The following is a 20,084-nucleotide window of genomic DNA, read 5'->3' as shown; positions in this document are numbered from 1 at the left end:
GTTATTCAAGAGTTACGTTTATTCTGACGAAAGCGTAGTGGGATCATGCAAGAAAAGTGACGAAACATTGTAAACGTATGTGAAACACATGATCACGTGCCCATGGATTATGCTAGACACGAAGAGTTTGTAATTTTTTTTCTTGTATTCTTATACTATTCTGCTGAAAATAACAATTACCACAAGTGATCAACTGAATACTCAATAAATGTAATAACATTTAAATGCACATCAATAAAAACAAGAGATAAGTTAGTCCAAATGTCATTTATTTGTCACAGTACATTGACAATGTATATATATTAAAGACAACAGTTATAGCCATCTAAAATCGTTACATCAATAATCATCTAGATCAGATCACGAGTGCAAAATGCTTTAAGGACCTTAACTGCATCCCTTTCCTCTTCATAATCCTAACTGAGGAATGGAGCAGTATTATTCCTATAGTATTCCTCAGCATTAACCAATTAAGCAGCTTCTCCAGACATCAGTATACACTATAGGTAATTCATACAAGACAGATGGTATCTTACTGGATACACATTTCTGACATTTGCTCAAACGATTGCATGGAACATTCACAAAGATGGTCTGACATGTAGCAGTTTTTAAACATCACTTTTCCTGCATCTTTTGAAATTACACAAACATTGATGTATGTGCTATAAAGCTGTTAGACATTATGTGCTACATCTTTGTAAACATCACAAATTTTCATACACCCCACCGTATGACCTCCTTAAGTTCTATAACTTGAGTCCACTTGATTAAAATTTGCACTGGTACACTCGTCGAGCACAGCAAACGCCCATGATTGCAAAAGAGCACCGCTATCATTCAAGGTTTATGTACAGAAATCATCACATTGTTATTGTCAGCTGTATAGTCAGCTGCATTTGGGCTTAGTGTTTTACTTTATTAAACACGTTATTTCTTAGTAAACATAAAAGACTGATAGGTGTGTAATGCAGACTGTTCTATTCATGGAAAAAGGGCATTGGCCGCAATCAATGCTTGAGTATAAAAAGTAATATTTAATAAAAAATATATACCAAATATCATGCAGGCAGTAAATATTCTGAGACATTTTCATGGTCAATTTAAGGTTGGCATTTGTCTGGGCAACAACATTTCAAGCGGAGTCATTCCTATTAATAGCAAGACAACAGGCAGAATCATCACAAGGACATTTTAAATGGGAGACTGTCATGCAGGCTGACATTGTACTCATCACTAACACTGAATCCTGTATCAAAGATGACTGTCTGCCTTCTCAAACAAGCATTCATGCTAACTTTAGCGATGCGAGGTGATGACGGGATAGACAATCAGTGTATAAGTGCTAAAAGAAACGGTATACAGTATGTTGCTCTGAGCACTGAGTTAGAGGTCGGAATATTCATTGGCATCATTCATATTTATTTTAAGCGGATTTCAAACCAAACATATTTTTTTCAAGAATATGTTCCCAGCGGGCCCACTAGTTGAAACACAGCATTCTGATTAATTTTGAGTTCATTGTTCACAACTCAAAAGTAATCAGAATGCTGTGTTTCAACTAGTGGGCCTAATATAAGTTAAGCAGCAAAATGCACTCGGTTTTAGCCATCTGTGGGGGCGGCCATTTTGTGTATTTTGCTGCTTAACTTATATTCCACAAACTCAAAATGAATCAGAATGCTAGAATGCTTTCAACTAGTGGGCCTGCTGGGAACATATTCTTGAAAAAAAAGTTTGGTTTGACTTCCGTTTTAATGCTGTCTGAAATAACAGTCCTACACTTTTAAGATGGCTGGTCTTAAAAGGGATGGTGTTCAGAACACAAATCGTTCGGAACTCGAAGATTGAGAAAGAATGAGGGTGTAATTTTACAGAGGAAGAAGAGGAACAACTCCACAAATTGTGTGCAAACATGGCACAGTTTGTCAAAAGTCAATACTTGGCTAATTCGTCATGTGCAGCAAGCCATTCATTGTATATGTGCTGTTCAATGATGATGTCAGGCAGCGCATCCAACAGTAGAGGGGTTGGTGGAGTGATTTCAGAGTGCTAATAGCAAAAGACCAAAAACACCCCTGTTTACTTCCTAAGCAAGCGCTTCCAAATACGGGCAAGCTTGCTGTCGTCCTTTCTCGCTGCCCCACGGGGAACGTCAAGAAAAAGTAGAGTGTGAAAAGGTCATTTATGGATGGATTACCCAGTACTGATTTTTATGACAAAATAACTTGCTTTACTGCGTTTTCATGTGAAATGATATCAGATCGCGTCACATTCACTGTTGTTATTGATTAGAATACTGTGCACATAAGACAGATGAAGCATGAGGTCTTTTTGTGAAAGTTGGGCGTATGACGTCGAAAACAGAGTATCTTTCGAGAAAAGTTGCTGGTAAAGAATATGGAATATGTGGACGGACTATGCGTTCGTTCTTCAACCGCCGTCCCACCCACTAGTTTACATCTACCCAAATATGATAGATTCTGCTTCGCTTCATTTTGGTGTCATTCCCACACATTTAGAGAATTATGACAGTGATTTGAAGTCTTAAATTAACGTATAGCTTGATGACATCACATGTACGCAGACATTGTTACCATTGTTGTGGCTTGGGTACACTCAACTGAGCTTGGCTCTTGCAAAGGTCTTTTTGATTAGTATGTTTTGTGCATTTCTTGTCAAGGACGGTAAGGAGGTTTCCCTCCCTCTAGTCCGCATTCTGTCTTGCAATGTTGTCTTGCCTTTCATTTGATCTGGGCCAATACGTCATTGAAGAGGTTGAGGAGCATGTGCACGTGGTACTCCTTGAAGACCAGCGCTGGACGGAAACGGATTGACCGATCCCCACACCCCCCCAGGAAGACACCTATTGACAAAATATAGTAACGACATCAATGTCCAAACGGTTAAATGGCTGTCATGTGTCAAAGTGTAGATTACATATTGTTGGACAAAACACAAGTATTTATAAATTGAAAAAAAAAAAAAAACACAAATAAAAGTGTACATGTATACAAAGGTCATTTCCTTTGTTTGAACCCGCCCACTTTTCAAGCTTAAACATTACGTGCTCCATTGCTTGTTTTTGGCTTTGGACTTCACCTGTGAAAACTACATTTGCTGTTAAGCAAACATGAAGACCAGAGAGCTGTCTAAGGGAGGAAATCGAACCATTTTGAAGCTGACAGAAGTGGGAAAATTGACAGCGAAATAATGTGATTAACTATGATTAAACACTTTAATCAACCGATAGCCCTAAAATATTCGATTTGAATTCGATTCGAACCAACAGAATGTCTCAAAAGTGAGTTTAAGGAGGTTGTGTGCCAATTACTTTTTATATACAGCTGCACACCAACATAGGGCTGTGCAATTAATCGAAATTCAATTACAATTACAATTATTACACTCCACGATTACAAAATTGGCATAGTCGTAAAAAACAATTAATATGCATTTATATCCAATGCACTGTTTGCTTACAGAAGGAAATGTATACATTTGCAGCTTTAAAAAAAAAAAAAAAATCATAACTAATTTTATAAATTTTGTTTTGTCCAAAAGGAATTTACATAATTATAGTGTTTCATACAAATGTATTTCTTTATATTTTCTACATTTAAACATTTTCTTGTTTTGTACCAAAAAAATAAATTGATTGTGATGAACCTTTTTTCATCATCGAGCAGCCCTAGACCAATGCGTGGACATTGGACAGAGATGCCAGTATACATTCTGAGTAAGGCACCACCTCACTGTAGTGCCATAAATTACATGGGTGTGTGCGCGCGTGTGTGTGTGTGTGTGTGTGTCACGCATGCGACCACAGAGCAATGAAACGGTAAGGAAGACGTCGATTTACTTCGCGTGACCCTTTCGTTTCCATCGTGTTCAAGAGCGAAGCAAAAACAAGACTGAAGAAATAAATGTAGTGTGACACATTACATACCCTTGTTCCGGGCCTTCAGAAGGATGTTGTTGCGTGTTACATCATCGCAGACATCAATGGCACAGAAGGTTCCTTGCCCTCGAGCTCGACTCAGAATGCCAGGGTACTGAGCCTGAGGAGCAGAAGAGGCATCTAGGTCATACTCTCACCAAGCAAGCGCTAGTGAGCAACAGCCTATCGTTTATGATCCGAATTGTGCATTGGAAAAACAAGTAGAGTCCAGTTTTGAGAAGTTCCAACATAAATATAGACAGACAGATATATTGTTACGTATAACACGATTTGGGCTCCGTCAACCTGCTCAGTGTTGCCAATATAAAAAAAGAATACAAATGCTTGGAATAATACATAACTTGTGGAAATAAACAACCAAAATAAGTAACGTTTTAGGCAAGCTAACTGACAGACATCAACCCACAAACACGTTACCTGTAACTCATACAGGCCGTTCATCAAGGCTTTTCCTGAACGGTTGACCTCCATTAGGAGGTTTTCTCTGCGAATCACACTGAGGACCTCGGACAGCAGCAAGTTCTTTGAAGGGTCGCCCATCCATGTGTTAAAGACGCGGTAGGCCTGAAAACAGGCAAGCAACATACAAAAGAACACAATGTGACAAAGCTATGACAGTGGGGGGAATACTGCAGAGAGAAATCCATATTTTGGGATATGTTATGATCAGCTAAAGGCTTTTGGTCTTTGTTTCAGTAAATCTCAAAAATGGCAAACCTTATCAGCCTGAAATTCATCCCTGTGGAAGTAGCCACCAGAAAGAAGCTTCTTGCTGAAGGAGACAATGTCCGCAGGGCTGTCCATGCCCCAGTGCTCATGGGCCCAGAACTTTCCGGTGCACCCTCCTCCAGTTTGGACCTCATCCACGTGGAAAGCACAGCCATGCTGGAGGGAGAAAATGGCTGAATGGGCTGACGTAAAACAATCTGACCATTACTACAGTCGGGTCTTTAACTTGATAAAAGGACGTTACAGAAGTGGTGAATTCATTATCCATTCACAGTCTCCACATAACATCTCTTACTTTACTTTCTTTTCTGCATCAATAAACAGCAACACATCTCTTCTAGTTAGATTGCTCGTTAGCTTGAAAGATGCGGCACAAAATAGGAAAGACGCTTGGACCATGTCCGACCTCAAAATTGACTCATTATAATACAAGCCTGCACTGGCGTTGTGACACTCAACTAACCCAGAATGAAATACTGGCTCTGCCCATTAAGATCAAATTGCTGCGACAAGACCTTTTCAAATTTTGAGAAACACAAAAAACATATCACCGGCGTCGGGAAGTAGTCACTTTTCAGGAGACCCCAAAAATGGCAAGTTTGGTCAACCATTAGCATTGCAACGTGAAAGAGAGCAAGCCATTTTCAACACTTTCGATTAGGGATGTAACAATTCACTCAAGCCCCGATTCGATTTTTTTAATAATTGCTATCATGCTTGTCTCTGTGCACTAATGTGGTTCTGCAGCCATCCACAAACGCAATACGCAATGATGTTTGGCACAAAAGCATAATTTGATCTACACATTCAAAACCTGCTACGCATCTAGAATGAAAAAAACATTTCAAGACATCATTTTCTAGATGAATTTAATCAATTCGATTTCCGATTAATCGATTAAATTTGATTTTAAATCGCTTTTCGATTGATCGTTACATCCCTACTTTCGATTGGTCAATAATGTGGAAAAGCAACACCCATGCGCGTGGACTGACCCAGTGTATAGATTTTTTGAAAAAATATGAAATTCACCAAAATGTGACTTATGAGGTTTTGGCCCGACGCCAGCGATATAAAGCATGTGGATAACTCAACACCCTAACCTGTCACTCATTCACGGTTAATAATGAAATGGTTCACGTTCAATGTCATTGGACACCAGAATCTATTACAGACTGTGAACTACTTTGTTGCTTGTGTCTGAAAGGTGCAGGCTCTGTGAAGGATCCTGATTGCCGCTACTGTTACCTTGCTTGCAATTTTGCGGAGGCTCCTGAAGAAGTCCACAGAGGCGTGATTATCTCCTCCCTCAGCTTGAATGGGTTCAATTACGATCCCGGCAACAGGTTTACCCTTCTGTCTCCACTTTACGATCAGGTCCTCCACCTGAAGACACATTCAAGATGCAAGTTGGGCAGCTTGATGAATTCAAAAAGTGCATACAGACATCCAGGCATCCAATTTCTTCCGCTAATCTATGGACGAGTCATTGAAAGTTACAGTCACTCAAAACATGATGTTATTTTTTACTCATTCACTGCCGGACATTTTCAGACACTCTTTTACCCTAACGTTTGAAAAAATTTGAAAAAAAATAATTAATCAATTCCTGGGATTGAATGGCTGGACCGTGAAAAGACAAGTACATTTGTCAATGGCAGTGAATGAGTTAAGATCATTATGTTTACATATAGGTTATCATAATCAGAACCTACCTCCTCCAAACAGCGAGCCTCCTCCTGTGCATTCTCTCTGCTGAATTCCTCCAATGGATACTGCAGTTTGGGGAACGGTGCAATCGGCCAATCAAAAGCGGGCACGTCCAATTTATGTATTGCTTTGGAGTGCGTCGTTGCCAAGCAACCTGGGCAAGACAGAGTAAAAAAAAAAAAAAAAAAAATCCAATCCATCAAAATATATTTCAATTCACAGTATTTGAAGCACTGTGTAGTTTCCAGTTGACACTTACCCAGAGTTCGACCATGGAAACCACCCATGAAAGATAAAATGCTCAAGTCTGGACAACCTGGGCCCTGATAAAAATGGAAAAGCGAAGGATGAAAATGAACACAGATCAAAGATTTGTAACCAGACCCAGAGCAACACAGAATATAAGAAATGTAATGGGAAGTGTTTTCTTCACCTGGTTTATCATGCAGGTGTTGAGTTCTTCATCAGATGGGGAGGTGTGGCCCCGCTCTTTATTCTACTCCAAACACATAGAGATAAAGTTGCAGTAGCATTTGATTTAATATTAGCCTACATATAAAATTTGACGTGAAGTTGTACTCTCCAGAACATTTTCAGCTTCCTTTTTGATAAAGCCTAGTCAGGAATGGCTAATTCTTGTCCTGTGAATAATCCTTTAGTTAAGATACCAAAGGACTGGACTGAAGGTGGATTTCTTTTGATACCTCCTTCGCCCCCTATACATCTCCATCTCTATCATTTCTACTGTTTGCTTGAGCCAGCAAAGCTTTTCCATGCATCAAAATGATCACTAGTGGTAATATAAGGAGCACTCCCACTGACAGTATTGTAGATCATTACTTTTAGCAGGAAATGCATTCTTATGCTTCTGCTTAAAGCGGAAGTCAACCCAAACATTTTTTTCCAGAATATGTTGCCAGCAGGCCCACTAGTTGAAACACGGCATTCTGATTAATTTTGTGTTTGTGGAATATAAGTTAAGCAGCAAAATGCACTCGTTTTTAGTCATCTCTGGGGCGGCCATTTTGTCTTCTGTCAACTGAAAATGATATCACAACTGCTCACCACGACCAATCACGGCTGACCTCTTTTCCGAATCTGAGTTGTGATTGGTTTGTTGTGAGCAGTTGTGATGTCATTTTCAGTCGACAGAAGACAAAATGGCCGAACTAATATTCCACAAACGCAATATTTATCAGAAAGGCTTGTTTCAAATAGTGGGCTTGCACAGAACATATTCTTGAAAAAAACATTTTGCATTGACTTCCACTATAAAAAACTTTGTTGTTTACCGCAGTTGCCAAACCAGCATCATAATCATGATCATAGTCATGCTCATAATCAACTGAACAAAACGTGAAAATGTTGTTGAATGTTTTTTTTCTTCACATATTTTTCGCCAGACTGAATTCACTCACCCTGTACCAGATAAACATGGCCTTGTAAGCGTTCTCATTGGAGCACGAGCCGCAGGCCATTGTCTGGACTCGACTCATTCCATTAGGAGCCACCTGAAGAAGGGGAAGATGAGAGAAAGAAAACAACACATTGCAGTGCTGTTAATTAACTACATAAAACAAAACATCACACATTATAATATACAAGTATTAAACACATTTTAAAGCGGGAATTCAAGTCAAAAATTGTATTTGCAATTAATGTGTTGTATGCGGCTGCACTATTCTCAACACGGTATATTCTGATTGATACTGTGTTTGTGGAATATGAATGAAGTAGCAAAATTCACCTGTTTTTATCCACCTCAAGGGGCGGCCATTTTGCCACTCGCTAACGACAAATCACAGCTCAGCTTGCGACTGTCACATGACTGATCGTTCCCTGAGCAACTGTGATGTCGACAGCAAGTGGTAAAATGTCCGCCCCTTGAGATTTAAAAAAAACTGGTGAATTTTGCTGCTTAATTCATTTTCAACAAACACAGTATCAATCAGAATATTACGCAATATTAATCAGAATGTTGTGTTTAGAATAGTAGAGGTGCATAGACCATATTGTTGCTGTCCTGTGAAAAACACAGAGGCTATGTTCAATTTTGAAATAAAAAAAAAAAAATTCACCTTAATATTATGTCTATAACGCGTAAACATCAGTCATGTAAAAATAAGAAAAATGACATGTTTTTCACAGGACAGCGACGATATTGTAAAGGTGATTTTTGACTTGATTTGCTCTTTGATTTCTAAATAATTTCTAAATAATGAATACTGAATTGAATCAAGAAGAGCATGCTTATGTACAAGTAACTTACTGAAAGAAGACTTTCTGTGATTTTGTCTGGAAAATTCTCAGGCGGCAAAATTCCAAGGGCCGGTCGGTTTATAACTGTGCTCTGAAACAGGACAGGTGTTGTCAATTACCGTAAAACAATACAAAGTACAATTATTATTATTATAATTATTGCATCTAACATGATTGAGAAATTGACCAACCAGATTGTTGGGGTTGGACATTAGTTTGAGGAGAGCGGGGTGATTGTATCCTGAGAGAGGACAGAAAGAGGGCGGGGTTTAGATAACATTGACATTAATGTGGTCACAAGCTCAATGGGTGCATTCACACTTGTCCACTTCTCATTAGATTAAATAAAATAAAAAAAAACATCCCACATATTACTACATACTACTACAGCATACTAGTTGTGTTTGTATATCATTGTGCAGTTTAGTTTACATACGTGATGGTTATCTAGTGACGTGTTCAGTGAACATGGTGGCCAGCTTCTGTATTTTGTTAAATCGTTTTAAAAGTTAATAAATGTATATGACAAATAATGAAGTTATCAAAATAATCATAGACCAAATATAAACTTTTTACTGCTGCAAATGGCGTACATAGGTGAAGTATCTTTTTCATAAAACCTCTGCCTTGTTTTTGATAAGCAAGTAGGCCAACAGGGCTGTTATATTTTAATATTGGTCGTTATAGTGTTTTTTTTTTTTGTTTTTTAGGTGTACCACTGTAAAGTGACCTGAAGTAACTGTGGTAAATTTGATAGGTGGTTGAAAGGAAGTGTACCATTAAAAACAATTTTGAGAATATTAAAAGAAAAAAGCCTTAAAGAAACACTGTGTCATGTCAGTTTTTGTTGATTATGGCGGCGCCATGTGGACAAAGGCGGTAGTATTTTGACAAAACTCAACATTTCCCATGCGTGTCAGCGCGTAGTGTCGTGAAATCCTGAGCCGTCCTTATAGCGAAAGGAGGAAGTGGGTATGCCGTAAAGCAATTCAGGACATTTGTATTTTTTGGTGTGCCAGGGTTGATCCCATCCTCCTCAAAGTTGCTTTATGCCAGTAAAAACAATACAGGGCATGACGTCCCATTCAACTACTGTACTTGTAAGTCAATGTTTCATCAAAAGAGTTGTGAACATTTTTTATAAAGGTCGATTTCTTGCCCGTGCTGCTTTAATAATATGCATTCGGTAGTACAAATAAACAAATTGCATGTATCAGCATGGTGACACATAGAGCTTCATTTGCAAAAAGCATTCAAAGAATTCAAGCTTATAGCTTCTGATCTATGACAATTATACAACAATACAGCTTTGAATTTTGATTCTTATATAACTGATTGGCTGCTTTACATAAATTGAAGTCATCTCCCATTTTTAACCAGCAGAGTGCAGTGAAGGGCAACAATGAAACTATGCCAGCATTGTCCCCAAAAATGTATGTTTAAAATTACAACATCTATTTTTTTTTTTGGTTAATGAGGCTGTTAACCATGCAACTATACAGCTTGAAAACAAGCCCCAACCAAAACAAACATGTATAAAAACACGGCCTACTATAACATGTGTTATGTTCCTGCTTTGACATCATCTCTTTTTAAGATTAGAAATGCCACGACTATTGATGTCGCAGGCTTGTGCCTCACAAAGACCATTGTTAACTTCCTGTGTCTCACACCTGAGAAAGGAGCAGGCAAGGAATTTCAATCAGATTTTGAAGAGTAGAGATTATACACTGATGGATATCAAGGAATACTGAGATGACAGGACACCATGTTTTTTTTGTCCAGAAATCTTTGGGGCGGTTGCTTGGATCTAGATCCATAATTAGCACGTTGGTCTTGGTTGTATAACTTGTGAAAAGCAATAGACACAGTTGTTACCCTTTCAGCTGCTGAATTAATTAAAATGTAAATCCCTGGCACGAACAAAAAAAATCTTTTGGGAGGTTGCCTGAAGCCTGCATCTTAACACTAATAGCTTAAAAATAATGATGATCATGGAGAAAATATAGCAAGCAAACTAGAGAAAGTTAATTTCAAAATGTCACTCTGTTGAACCCCCCCCCCCCCATGTTTTCTTATTGGATATTGATGTTATGTAAGCAATATGTAACATACAATAATTCTCATGCATGGAATGTCAATGTTGCAACCAACAAACCATTCAAAGTTCATCCCGAACAGGGGTGTGTAGACTTTCTATATCCACTGTACTTTTTGTGGCATTTTTGTTTGGTGGTTTAGCATGAGAGATTTCTCACGTAAAATATGTGCCTTGGCGCAATAAAGGTCGGGGCACACAGTAGATGACAAGAATCACAACACAAACTCATCCCAATCAGTCCCTGTTCAACGATGTGCAAAAAAGAAGACGATAGCTGTGTATGACACACGCTGACACATGGCCCCCTTTTACACACAGCTGGTTTCATGCTTCAGCAACAATAAAACAAGCTGTCATCTTACGGGAGTGTAGCCTGGTTTTAGCACACCCACCCCATGATAAGCCTCACCAAAACAGCAACAGTATTATTATTTAATCCATGCTTGGAATGAAAATGTTTACAATTGACCAACAAACCGTGTTGGAACTTCAAATGGTTATTAATACCTTTTCAACTAGTAATTACTGTTAAATGTCACTGAGAGTAGAACCCAAACATTTTCTTTGAAGAATATGTTCTATGCAGGTCCACAAGTTGAAACAAGGCATTCTGATAAATATTGCGTTTGTGTAATATGAGTTAATCCACCTCTTTTTGGCCATCTCAGGGGGCGGCCATTTTGTCACTTCTGTCGACTGAAGATGACATCACAGTTGCTCAGGGCTCAGATGACGACCGAACACGGCTCACCTTTTTTCTGAAGCTGAGCTATGATTGGTCGTTATCTGAACCCTGAGGGTGTGTGATGTCATTTTCAGTCGAGAGAAGTGACAAAATGGCCGCCCCCGGAGATGGCTAAAAAGGGGTGGATTTTGCCGCTTAACTCATATTCCACAAACACAATATTAACCAGAATGCTGTGTTTCAACCAGTGGGGCTGCTGGGAACATATCGTCAAAAAACATATGTGTGGGTTGACTTCCGCTTTAAGCATTTCCTCTCAAATCTAATCTCAACTATGCATGTTTACACATCTTTTAAGTGTGTTGGGATCTTTTGTTACCAACCAATTGGAATGGAGGAGATCTGAGTGTAGACGTCCAGCATGCGGTTGCCATCCACATCCACCAGGTAATTCCCCCTGCTCTCTTCATAGTTACAGAAGAAGTTGATAGCACCAACATTCTGGGAAGAGACATGTTTTCTATTTAAAAACGAGCACACAACACATTTTATGCCAGCTTTATACCTCAGTTGGGGACAAATACTACAAAAACAAACATGAACATTTTGAGAAGGAGAGAAAGATGCACGCACACGCACGCATTTACCTCACCAACACCAGATGGCAGCGCCTTGTGCATATGTCGTATTAGTCTCCTCTCACTTCCCATGAATGACTTATTATTAAGGTTCATTTTGTTATCTTGGTCGATTACTATTTAGCCCGTGGCCTTGTGGTCACATTAAAATGCCAAGCAGAGTGCTCCCATGTTGCTCTCTCTCTCCTTCACAGTGCCAGTAGCCGACTGCATCACAAGCTGCCGTCTTTGTGAATTGGGATCTGAATAAATACCTGGCACATTAGCAGCGCTCATTCTTTTTTTTTTTCTTCTAACAAGCACCCAGTCTTCCTCGGTTGTGGATTTAAATGACCTGTATTTAACATCCTACCAAAAAACATAGCGATACAGTATCTGAAACGCTATATAAATGTTTATAGTGAGGACTGTACTAGTAATGTCTTAAAAGAGCTGTAAACAGCTGGTTCCAGTTAATGCCACTCCAATGCTGTTAATTTATTATATCCACTTAAGAAGGTTTGAATATTTGTAGGTCTGTTTATTTATATAGCTGCATTTTACACTTCCGGGAAAATTGACGAATACACAAATGGGATTTATTTGCTTGTCCCCCAGACAGAACTACATAAGTTATATTATATATACAGTATGCATGGAATTTGTTTTCAAATTATTGTTGGAATTTTCCAGGGATAATCTATTGCACTGTACAGCATCCATCCATCCATCCATTTTCCATCAATCTACTTCTTATCCTGTTTAAGCATCATGCGAGACAGGGGGCCTAACAGCAATTGATGATTCAGAGGGATTGTCCCATGCTGGTGTCATATTCAGGAACGAGATACATGACGTCCACCACTCGCATCCATAATTTGTCTGCCTGCGTCTCGATCAAATATACCAAAATCGCGTTAGACTGCCTGCGCTTCAAATTAGACCTGCTTTTTGCCAGTTTCTAATATGTTTAAACCACTCTTTAATGTCAATATATCATGTGCAAATGAGGTCGTTACAAGTCCAAAACATTTCGAAAATAAAACACTCAGTAATTTGCTTATGAAAGTATACATGCATCACATGTGCAACAATACTGTGAAAGAAAAGAGGACAAAGGAAAGTGGTACAGTCTAACTACAGGAACAGCATTTGTGCTACAGGCTGTATTTAACTAGTTCACTGGGCAGATACAATTGAAGATCCCATTTTGCGCCAGACACACATATACGGTACACACACATAAAGTGGCTATAAAAAATGTTCAAATGTCATGCTTTTGTGAGATGTTTATACAAAAAAAAAAGAAGCGGGACAGGGATAAATTATTTTAAAGTGTTTTCCACCATTAATGAATGTGACCTATAACTTGTAAAACACAATTGAAAAAATGGGACAACTTATATCATTTAACAACTAATTAGCAACCAATTAAAAAACGCAGATAATGTAGTTGCACAAATGTGAACATTCTGTTATAACTGGGCATGAGCTATGTTCAGAATTAACCAATCACAGTAAAAGTGGAGAAAATATGGTGCAACTGTGACATTGCCAAGAACCGGATGTCTCTCCAAAATTGATGAAGAATAAGAGATTAAAAATTAGATTAATGCGATTAATTTGACACCCCTGTATAAAATAAATGAAAATATACTTCACTATGCAGAACTCACTAACACACTAAACAAACAAGTGCTTATTGTGCTTTATAGGGGAACTCGACTCCAAAAATGTCTTTACAAGAATATTTTCTATGCACCCCCACAAGTCTAAACATGGCATTCTGATTGATACTGTATTGTGTTTGTGAAAAAACACCCGTTTTTGTCCATCTCAGGGGGCGGCCATTTTGTCACTTTTGTCGACTGAAAATGACATCACACACCCTCAGGGCTCAGAAAACGACCAATCGTAGCTCAGCTTCAGAAAACAGATGAGCCAGACCTTCCGGCTGCGCACAGCCGCTTGTTTCCACGGGGAGAAGACATTGAGTTTTGAGTCTTTCTTTTTTTTTCAGTTCAAGAAATGCTCCAATAGCAAGTAATTCCTACTGTGGCAGCCATTTTCATAGTGTTGGTGCCTGAATGAAAAACTGTACCTTACACACCACAACACACTTACATGCGCACACATACACGCAAACTCACGCCTCAATTTACCTGAATTTCTCCCAGTTGTTTGGTCAGTTCCTAAAGATAGAAATAAGAGTCAGTGATATTATAGCATTAATATATATATTATTATAATCCTATCTATGTAATGGTTACTGCAAGTTTATGTGTGTGTGCCTTACCTGTGATCTTGGCCCAGGAACTTCAGTTTTCATGGACGGTCCATCATAATCAAAGTCCAGCTGGGCCTTTGGTGCCGCTTTGCTTGCATATCGGCATCCTGAAAACACAGAGAACAATTTAAAAAAACTGATCATATCTGACATTTTTTAGTGATTTTATAGTATTTATAGAACCTTAGAAAAAAAAAAAACATGCTGGGTAAGGCGAAAGTCATGATCCTTGCTTTCTTTTAGAAAACCAAAAGGTTATTATTATTATTATTGGTTAAGACAGTTGACAGGAATAGTTTTAAAGGGTTAAAAATAACAGTTACACTTGACACTTGTCACGTGGTCTGGCTGGAATTGCGTTACAGTGGAGAGTAACCAACTTTGAACAGCAAAACAACAGGCAAAGTGCCTGGAGAGAAAATTATACAAACTAATGCTACACAGCAACATAGGACCCAAAATGAATTAGTATGTCAGCCGAGCGATGGGTTTATGAGGTCAAAAGTATTATATTAATATAAATACGCTATTAAATACGATACTGTAAAGTTTATTAGTCCCAAGGAAATTGGGAATGTTTTTTTTTTTTTTTAATTCATTCAGTTTCAATGAAAGAAAACAGAAAAGTCCGTAGTTTTTCAAGAGAACGAGCCAATCGAAAAGGCGTAGAATGAAGCTACAAGCCAACACAAACAGAATTCATCAGCAAAGAAAATCATTGGCCCAAAAAATTGCATGCAAGAGAATCATTTGTACAAGAAGTACATTGCACTAATTACACACATTATTTTCTTCGTTCTTAAACTAATCGAATGCAATCAGTCCAATGTCAGATAATGTAATCCAATTTCATTTAATCTAATTGACCAATTTTTGTTTGTGTGCAAAATTGAGTGCTGAGTTTGAATTTGGACTTTTAAGATCTTATTAAACAGATTTAATACACTCTGAAATTTCACATACTTTTGATTCAGGATTCATTTGAAGCCAAAAGCACTTCTAACCTTATAACCGACTGACTGCTGCATACCATGCCAGCTAGTTGTTGCAGCATCATGGAGTATCTGTCTACGCCTGATTGATGTTGACCTTATTTAAAATTGAGCTAATTTTAAATAAGGTCAACATCAATCATTTATTTATTTAAAATTGAGCTAATTTTAAATAAGGTCATGATGCATTATATCCGCAATGTCAAACTTATTGTAGTTCAAAGGAAAGGCGACACACATCCTAATTTACAAACGAAAATGAGAACCACTTAAAAACTATGCCGCCACATGTCTGTTTTTTCACTTTCAAATTCACCCTTGCTTTATTGCATATCAAAGTTATTGCAGTTGGATTTTCACATCATTAGTCAGAACAACTGGTGTAAAAAATATGGTAAAAATATTGGTGAAATAATTACGAAATGGACATCTCAACTTCGAGAGCCTTTATAGACTGTAACTTGTAAAACTGACAATACTAGCCGGCTTTGAATTACAATAGTACTTTACAATACTGTCTTCTGTCACATGAGTTCTTTTCACTCATAACGTAAAGTTTATCCTTTCTATGAATATTACATGAATACAGTAGTAGGAGTAGGACTTCTGTGACGATATTACATACATGTGTTAAACAGAACAATGGTTTTACCTGAAACACTGAGGCGTAGGTTTTTGTGGAGGGAAAGCGCAAGATGACGGCTGATCACAGAGGACGCCATGACAGGAGTCAGACAATCTGCCCGTATCTATCTTCTCCGACCAGGTCACCTGAGGGTGGGAGAAGGAGGGAAAGGGAGGGAAGGGCACGGGGATATATGGATTCAATTTGGCAACAGGTTAAAGTACACGATCGAACAATATCTCAACGCAATCACTTGTACATGTACATGCTCAATGTGTGGAAAGAGGAACTCTAATGCACATGATATGTTTCTATGCCACTGTAAAAACATACAAAACAAAAAAAGGTTTCGTCCTCGGGAAAACAACCAGTGCCCTTATTATTAGTTGCCCTGCACTCTAAAAACATCTGGGTTAAAAATAACACCATTTTTGGTCAAAAATGGTCCAATCCAATAATTGGGTCAATGTGACCCAGCTTCATACATTGTTTTGTACAAAACAGCCTAATTCCAATTTTTGGGGTTGTTTTGTACAAAACTTGCCATTTTTTGGGTTGCTTTTGCAGAAAGTTGGGTCAAATTGACCAAAGTAGTGGATCGACCCATCTTTGACCCTAAATTGTGTTATTTTTAACACAACTGTTTTTAGAGTGTGAGGAAGAAGGACGGTGAGAGACAAAATGAGTCCAATCCGACAACGTTTCAAACAGATCATGGTCTTTGAGAACAGCAAATGCCTGCCATAGGATGCATTTAAAATATTTCCCATTACTGCTTACATGATTAACTTTGTCATGTATTTGGGATTCTACAAAAGCCTATTTTCTCTCAGGTATATTTGACTTGATTTGTGTTTTATTTGTAACTGTGCACAGTGTGCAGTAGTTACATGGATTTGTTTATGGTGTGTGGAGCCCCAAATGCATGTATGTCATCTGCACTGTGACACTGAAAAAGAACAACGAAAGCTGGTTTACGTTCCAAAATCGAATAAAAGTAGAAAATGAGCCTCTGTTCTCTCTTGTCTCCGGAATCCTTACGTAATACCAGCCACAAAATGGGGAAAACTCCAGCTTTCTGCTTTCACACAGTGGACACCCCGATTATCGCACACATCACACAGCCGGTTACTTGGCAACACCTCGTGGACTGGATGAAACTGGTTTAGAGAGTGTTACACAAGACTGCATCTTCATATGCTTTGGAGGAGCAATGTTTTTTTAGTGTGTGGCGCGGGAAAAATAAAGGGATGTAGGACAAGGGAATAATACATAAGCACACAAAACTTGATTTTTTAAGCACCTTTCAAAGGAAAAGATACACGGTGGTTCACTACGGTAATAGAAGCCCGCACTGAAGGGAAGGGGAGGGGGGGAACAATTTGATCAAATAAAATTAGTAATGAAAGCGGATCAAAAAGGATGTTTCTATAGCTGTGTTTGCTTTTGTGTTGTAAATGGAGTTACTGATTTTGCTCATTTGCTATGTGGGAGTTGTGCCGAAGTGCCACGCTAGTTACCCGAAAAGCATCTGAGGGAAGGCAGACAACAAGTTGGAACTGGAATAAGCCAGAATTGGAAGATAAATGATGAGATGACTTCAGGAATGCCTGATTGAATATTGGAGCTGGCAGTGGGAAGTCAAGGTGGATATCATTTTAGTCCTGCTGACTGATGATTTTGGAAAGCTGTTTGAGGTCTTTTTGAGGCAAAGGTTTCTTGTTTTCTTTACATAAAATTACACTTCAGACTTTGAACTTGAGCAAATGGTTTTCCTGAGCTATCTAATCTGAAATGTCCACTAGCCACGTTTGGGTTGAATATAGAACAAGAATTCTCATGGACCAAGGCAATCTGCTGGAGAGAAAATAAATTACATGGCTCGGCGCTAACACCACAGTAATTAACTGTCACATCGCGGTTGATTAAATCTCATGTCTAGTCTGACCACATATTTAGTTTCAGAGGGAAATGTTTCCCAGTCAGTGGTGGTGGGTATCAAAGTACAAATAATTTGCTGCAATACTTAAAGAGGAAGTCAACCGAAGCATATTTTTTTCAAGAATATGTTCTATGCAAGCCCACTAGTTGAAACAAGGCATTCTGATTAATATTGAGTTTGTGGAATAAGAGTTAATCTACTACTCAGTGCTCAGGGAACGACCAATCACAGGTGACCTGTTTTCTGAAGCTGAGCCGTGATTGGTCGTTACCTGAGCAGTTGTGATGTCATTTTTAGTCGACAGAAATTACAAAATGGCCGCCCCCTGAGATAGCTAAAAACTAGTAGATTAACTCTTATTCCACAAATGCAATATTTATCAGAATGCCTTGTTTCAACTAGTGGGCTTGCATAGAACATATTCTTGAAAAAATATGTTTGGGTGGATTTCTTCTGTAAGGACAAATTCCCATCCCTATCTTAGAGTGAAGTTAGCAATACTGCAGAATCAGTGACAAAACCACACACTTAAACCTGCCATGTTCATTTTGCTTTGTTCAAGTTACTCAGCTGTGGCAAGTGAGATAACCTGCCAATAGCAAACTGCACGTTAACACATTACTCCCCCAAATGGATGACAAATTTGTATATTCATCAACATTCCTACGCAGACATTACAATAAAATGGTTGTTTTAAAAGTTACCAATCCTTCAATGTACAATTAAAAAAATCTAATTAGATCAGGGCACAATAAACTGCAGTAGGGACTCCGGATTATACATACAGTACAACAGTTTATTACTCTATTGGCCTGGGCCGATCAAATCAGCAGGCCGTCCTGTGACCTGAAAGTGCATTGACAAGGGGACTGTTGTGTAACTGGCTGCAGTGTGGCGTTACCAAACAGCAGAGCTGGTACACTGCTCCTTCTTAATGGTTTTGCAAGGGTGCAAAGCTATGTTGCTATGATGTGATAAAGGCAATGCATCAATGTAAATAGGGAATGACTTAGCATTCCAGAACCCAAAAATTAAAACAGGAATTGAGTTTTTCTTAGATCCAAGCTTTCTTTAAGTAATATAACATATACAGACCTTAAAGCCTGGAACACAAAATCATTAACACGTTTAAGATGTCCTGTAGAATAGAACAACTGATTCCAAAAGTCACTAAATGGGATTCATTCTTAAAAGGGTAGATTCAATAAGAACGGATGCCGAATTTCAGCAACCTAAGAATTTAATCTATGTACAGTACTAGGGTGCAGGTGAAGTATCCTATTCAAACGTGGATCCAAAGGTTTACTCTTTACTGCCATCATAACGGGGCCATATAAAGTGTGTGACTGTGTGCTGATTAATGCCTTTTCAACTTGTTTGCAAGAGTTGCGATTTTATTTTTAAACTCGGTCCTCGTTCAAATCTGGTTCCAACTGGATCCGACTGGCTCACACATGAGGTGTTATGAATGAGTAGAGAAATATCGGTCAGTTGCCAAGCTTCTTCCAGGAGGTTACGTTATCCTGCAGGCTGCGCATCATCTGCTGGTACTTGTGACATGGACGCTGCAGTCACCTGCTTAATCTCGACTCGGAGGCGTGACACACGCGGCGGGCTGCTGCAGCACCACGTCGCCGCAGACCCAACGGTGCATGCACGGTTCGAGCACTTACCGCTGATCGGACGACTGGGTCGGGGTTGAGCGTCTGCTGCAGAGGGCTCAACTGCAGCGCGCAGTCTCGACAGCCGCCGCGCTGCTCGCTACAGGAAGAAGGGGCTTCTTGTTTCTCGTCTTTGTGGTTCCGTCCTGGTGGTCGGGCTGACAAACTTGTGCCTCTCCGGTGCTGGCTGCTCTGGAGATAAGAGTTGTGGTCTATTACCCCGTTTCAAATGCGGTTAGTTGGTTGCTTTATATGGTGCCGAGATACGTTTGCCCCCATGCAGAGTTGTCCCCCAGTAGACCCGCGTATGATTGGCTGCTTTCCCACTTTGCATTTTACATCCATCCTGGCCCTCTAGTGGTCAGTATTTTCGAAAACAACTTTTCTGCTAAAGCCCCAAAAGATGAATTACGTAATGTGTTTTGCTTCATCAGACTAAGCAAACCAATTCAATATTCAATGTTGTTGACACATCACTCAAGTTAGAAAAATATTAAATGACCGGTTTTAAAAAA

The 20,084-nt window shown here is 38.9% G+C and overlaps 1 protein-coding gene across 1 annotated transcript; it reads right to left on the bottom strand.

Annotated features, from left to right (window-relative positions):
* Window positions 1-252: 252 nt before the first annotated feature.
* abat (4-aminobutyrate aminotransferase) lies at window positions 253-19,881 on the bottom strand. The gene is made up of 16 exons (XM_086056712.1): window positions 19,582-19,881; window positions 15,994-16,112; window positions 14,359-14,456; window positions 14,225-14,254; window positions 11,829-11,946; window positions 8,851-8,900; window positions 8,670-8,750; window positions 7,819-7,911; window positions 6,834-6,896; window positions 6,660-6,723; window positions 6,406-6,554; window positions 5,939-6,076; window positions 4,679-4,846; window positions 4,379-4,525; window positions 3,950-4,061; window positions 253-2,866 (listed from the first exon to the last, which is right to left on the bottom strand). The coding sequence occupies exons 2-16, from the start codon at window positions 16,061-16,063 to the stop codon at window positions 2,745-2,747; spliced, it is 1,503 nt and encodes a 500-aa protein (XP_085912838.1). The 5' UTR covers window positions 16,064-16,112; window positions 19,582-19,881; the 3' UTR covers window positions 253-2,744.
* Window positions 19,882-20,084: the final 203 nt, after the last annotated feature.

This window comes from Filicampus tigris, chromosome 16, assembly GCF_054856515.1.
Source record: "Filicampus tigris isolate MCC_2025a chromosome 16, RoL_Ftig_1.0, whole genome shotgun sequence".
In the NCBI taxonomy this organism is placed as follows: Eukaryota; Metazoa; Chordata; class Actinopteri; order Syngnathiformes; family Syngnathidae; genus Filicampus; species Filicampus tigris.
This window is presented reverse-complemented; position numbering and strand designations above follow the sequence as displayed.

Excerpts from the sequence above, each read along its gene's own strand:
- abat (XM_086056712.1), bottom strand. The coding sequence starts at position 16,063 with ATGGCGTCCTCTGTGATCAGCCGTCATCTTGCGCTTTCCCTCCACAAA. Across the intron at positions 6,555-6,659 it reads TTTCCATGGTCGAACTCTGG|GTTGCTTGGCAACGACGCAC; the intron begins GTAAGTGTCAAC and ends TGTCTTGCCCAG. Across the intron at positions 4,062-4,378 it reads ACGGCCTGTATGAGTTACAG|GCTCAGTACCCTGGCATTCT; the intron begins GTAACGTGTTTG and ends TCTGCTCCTCAG.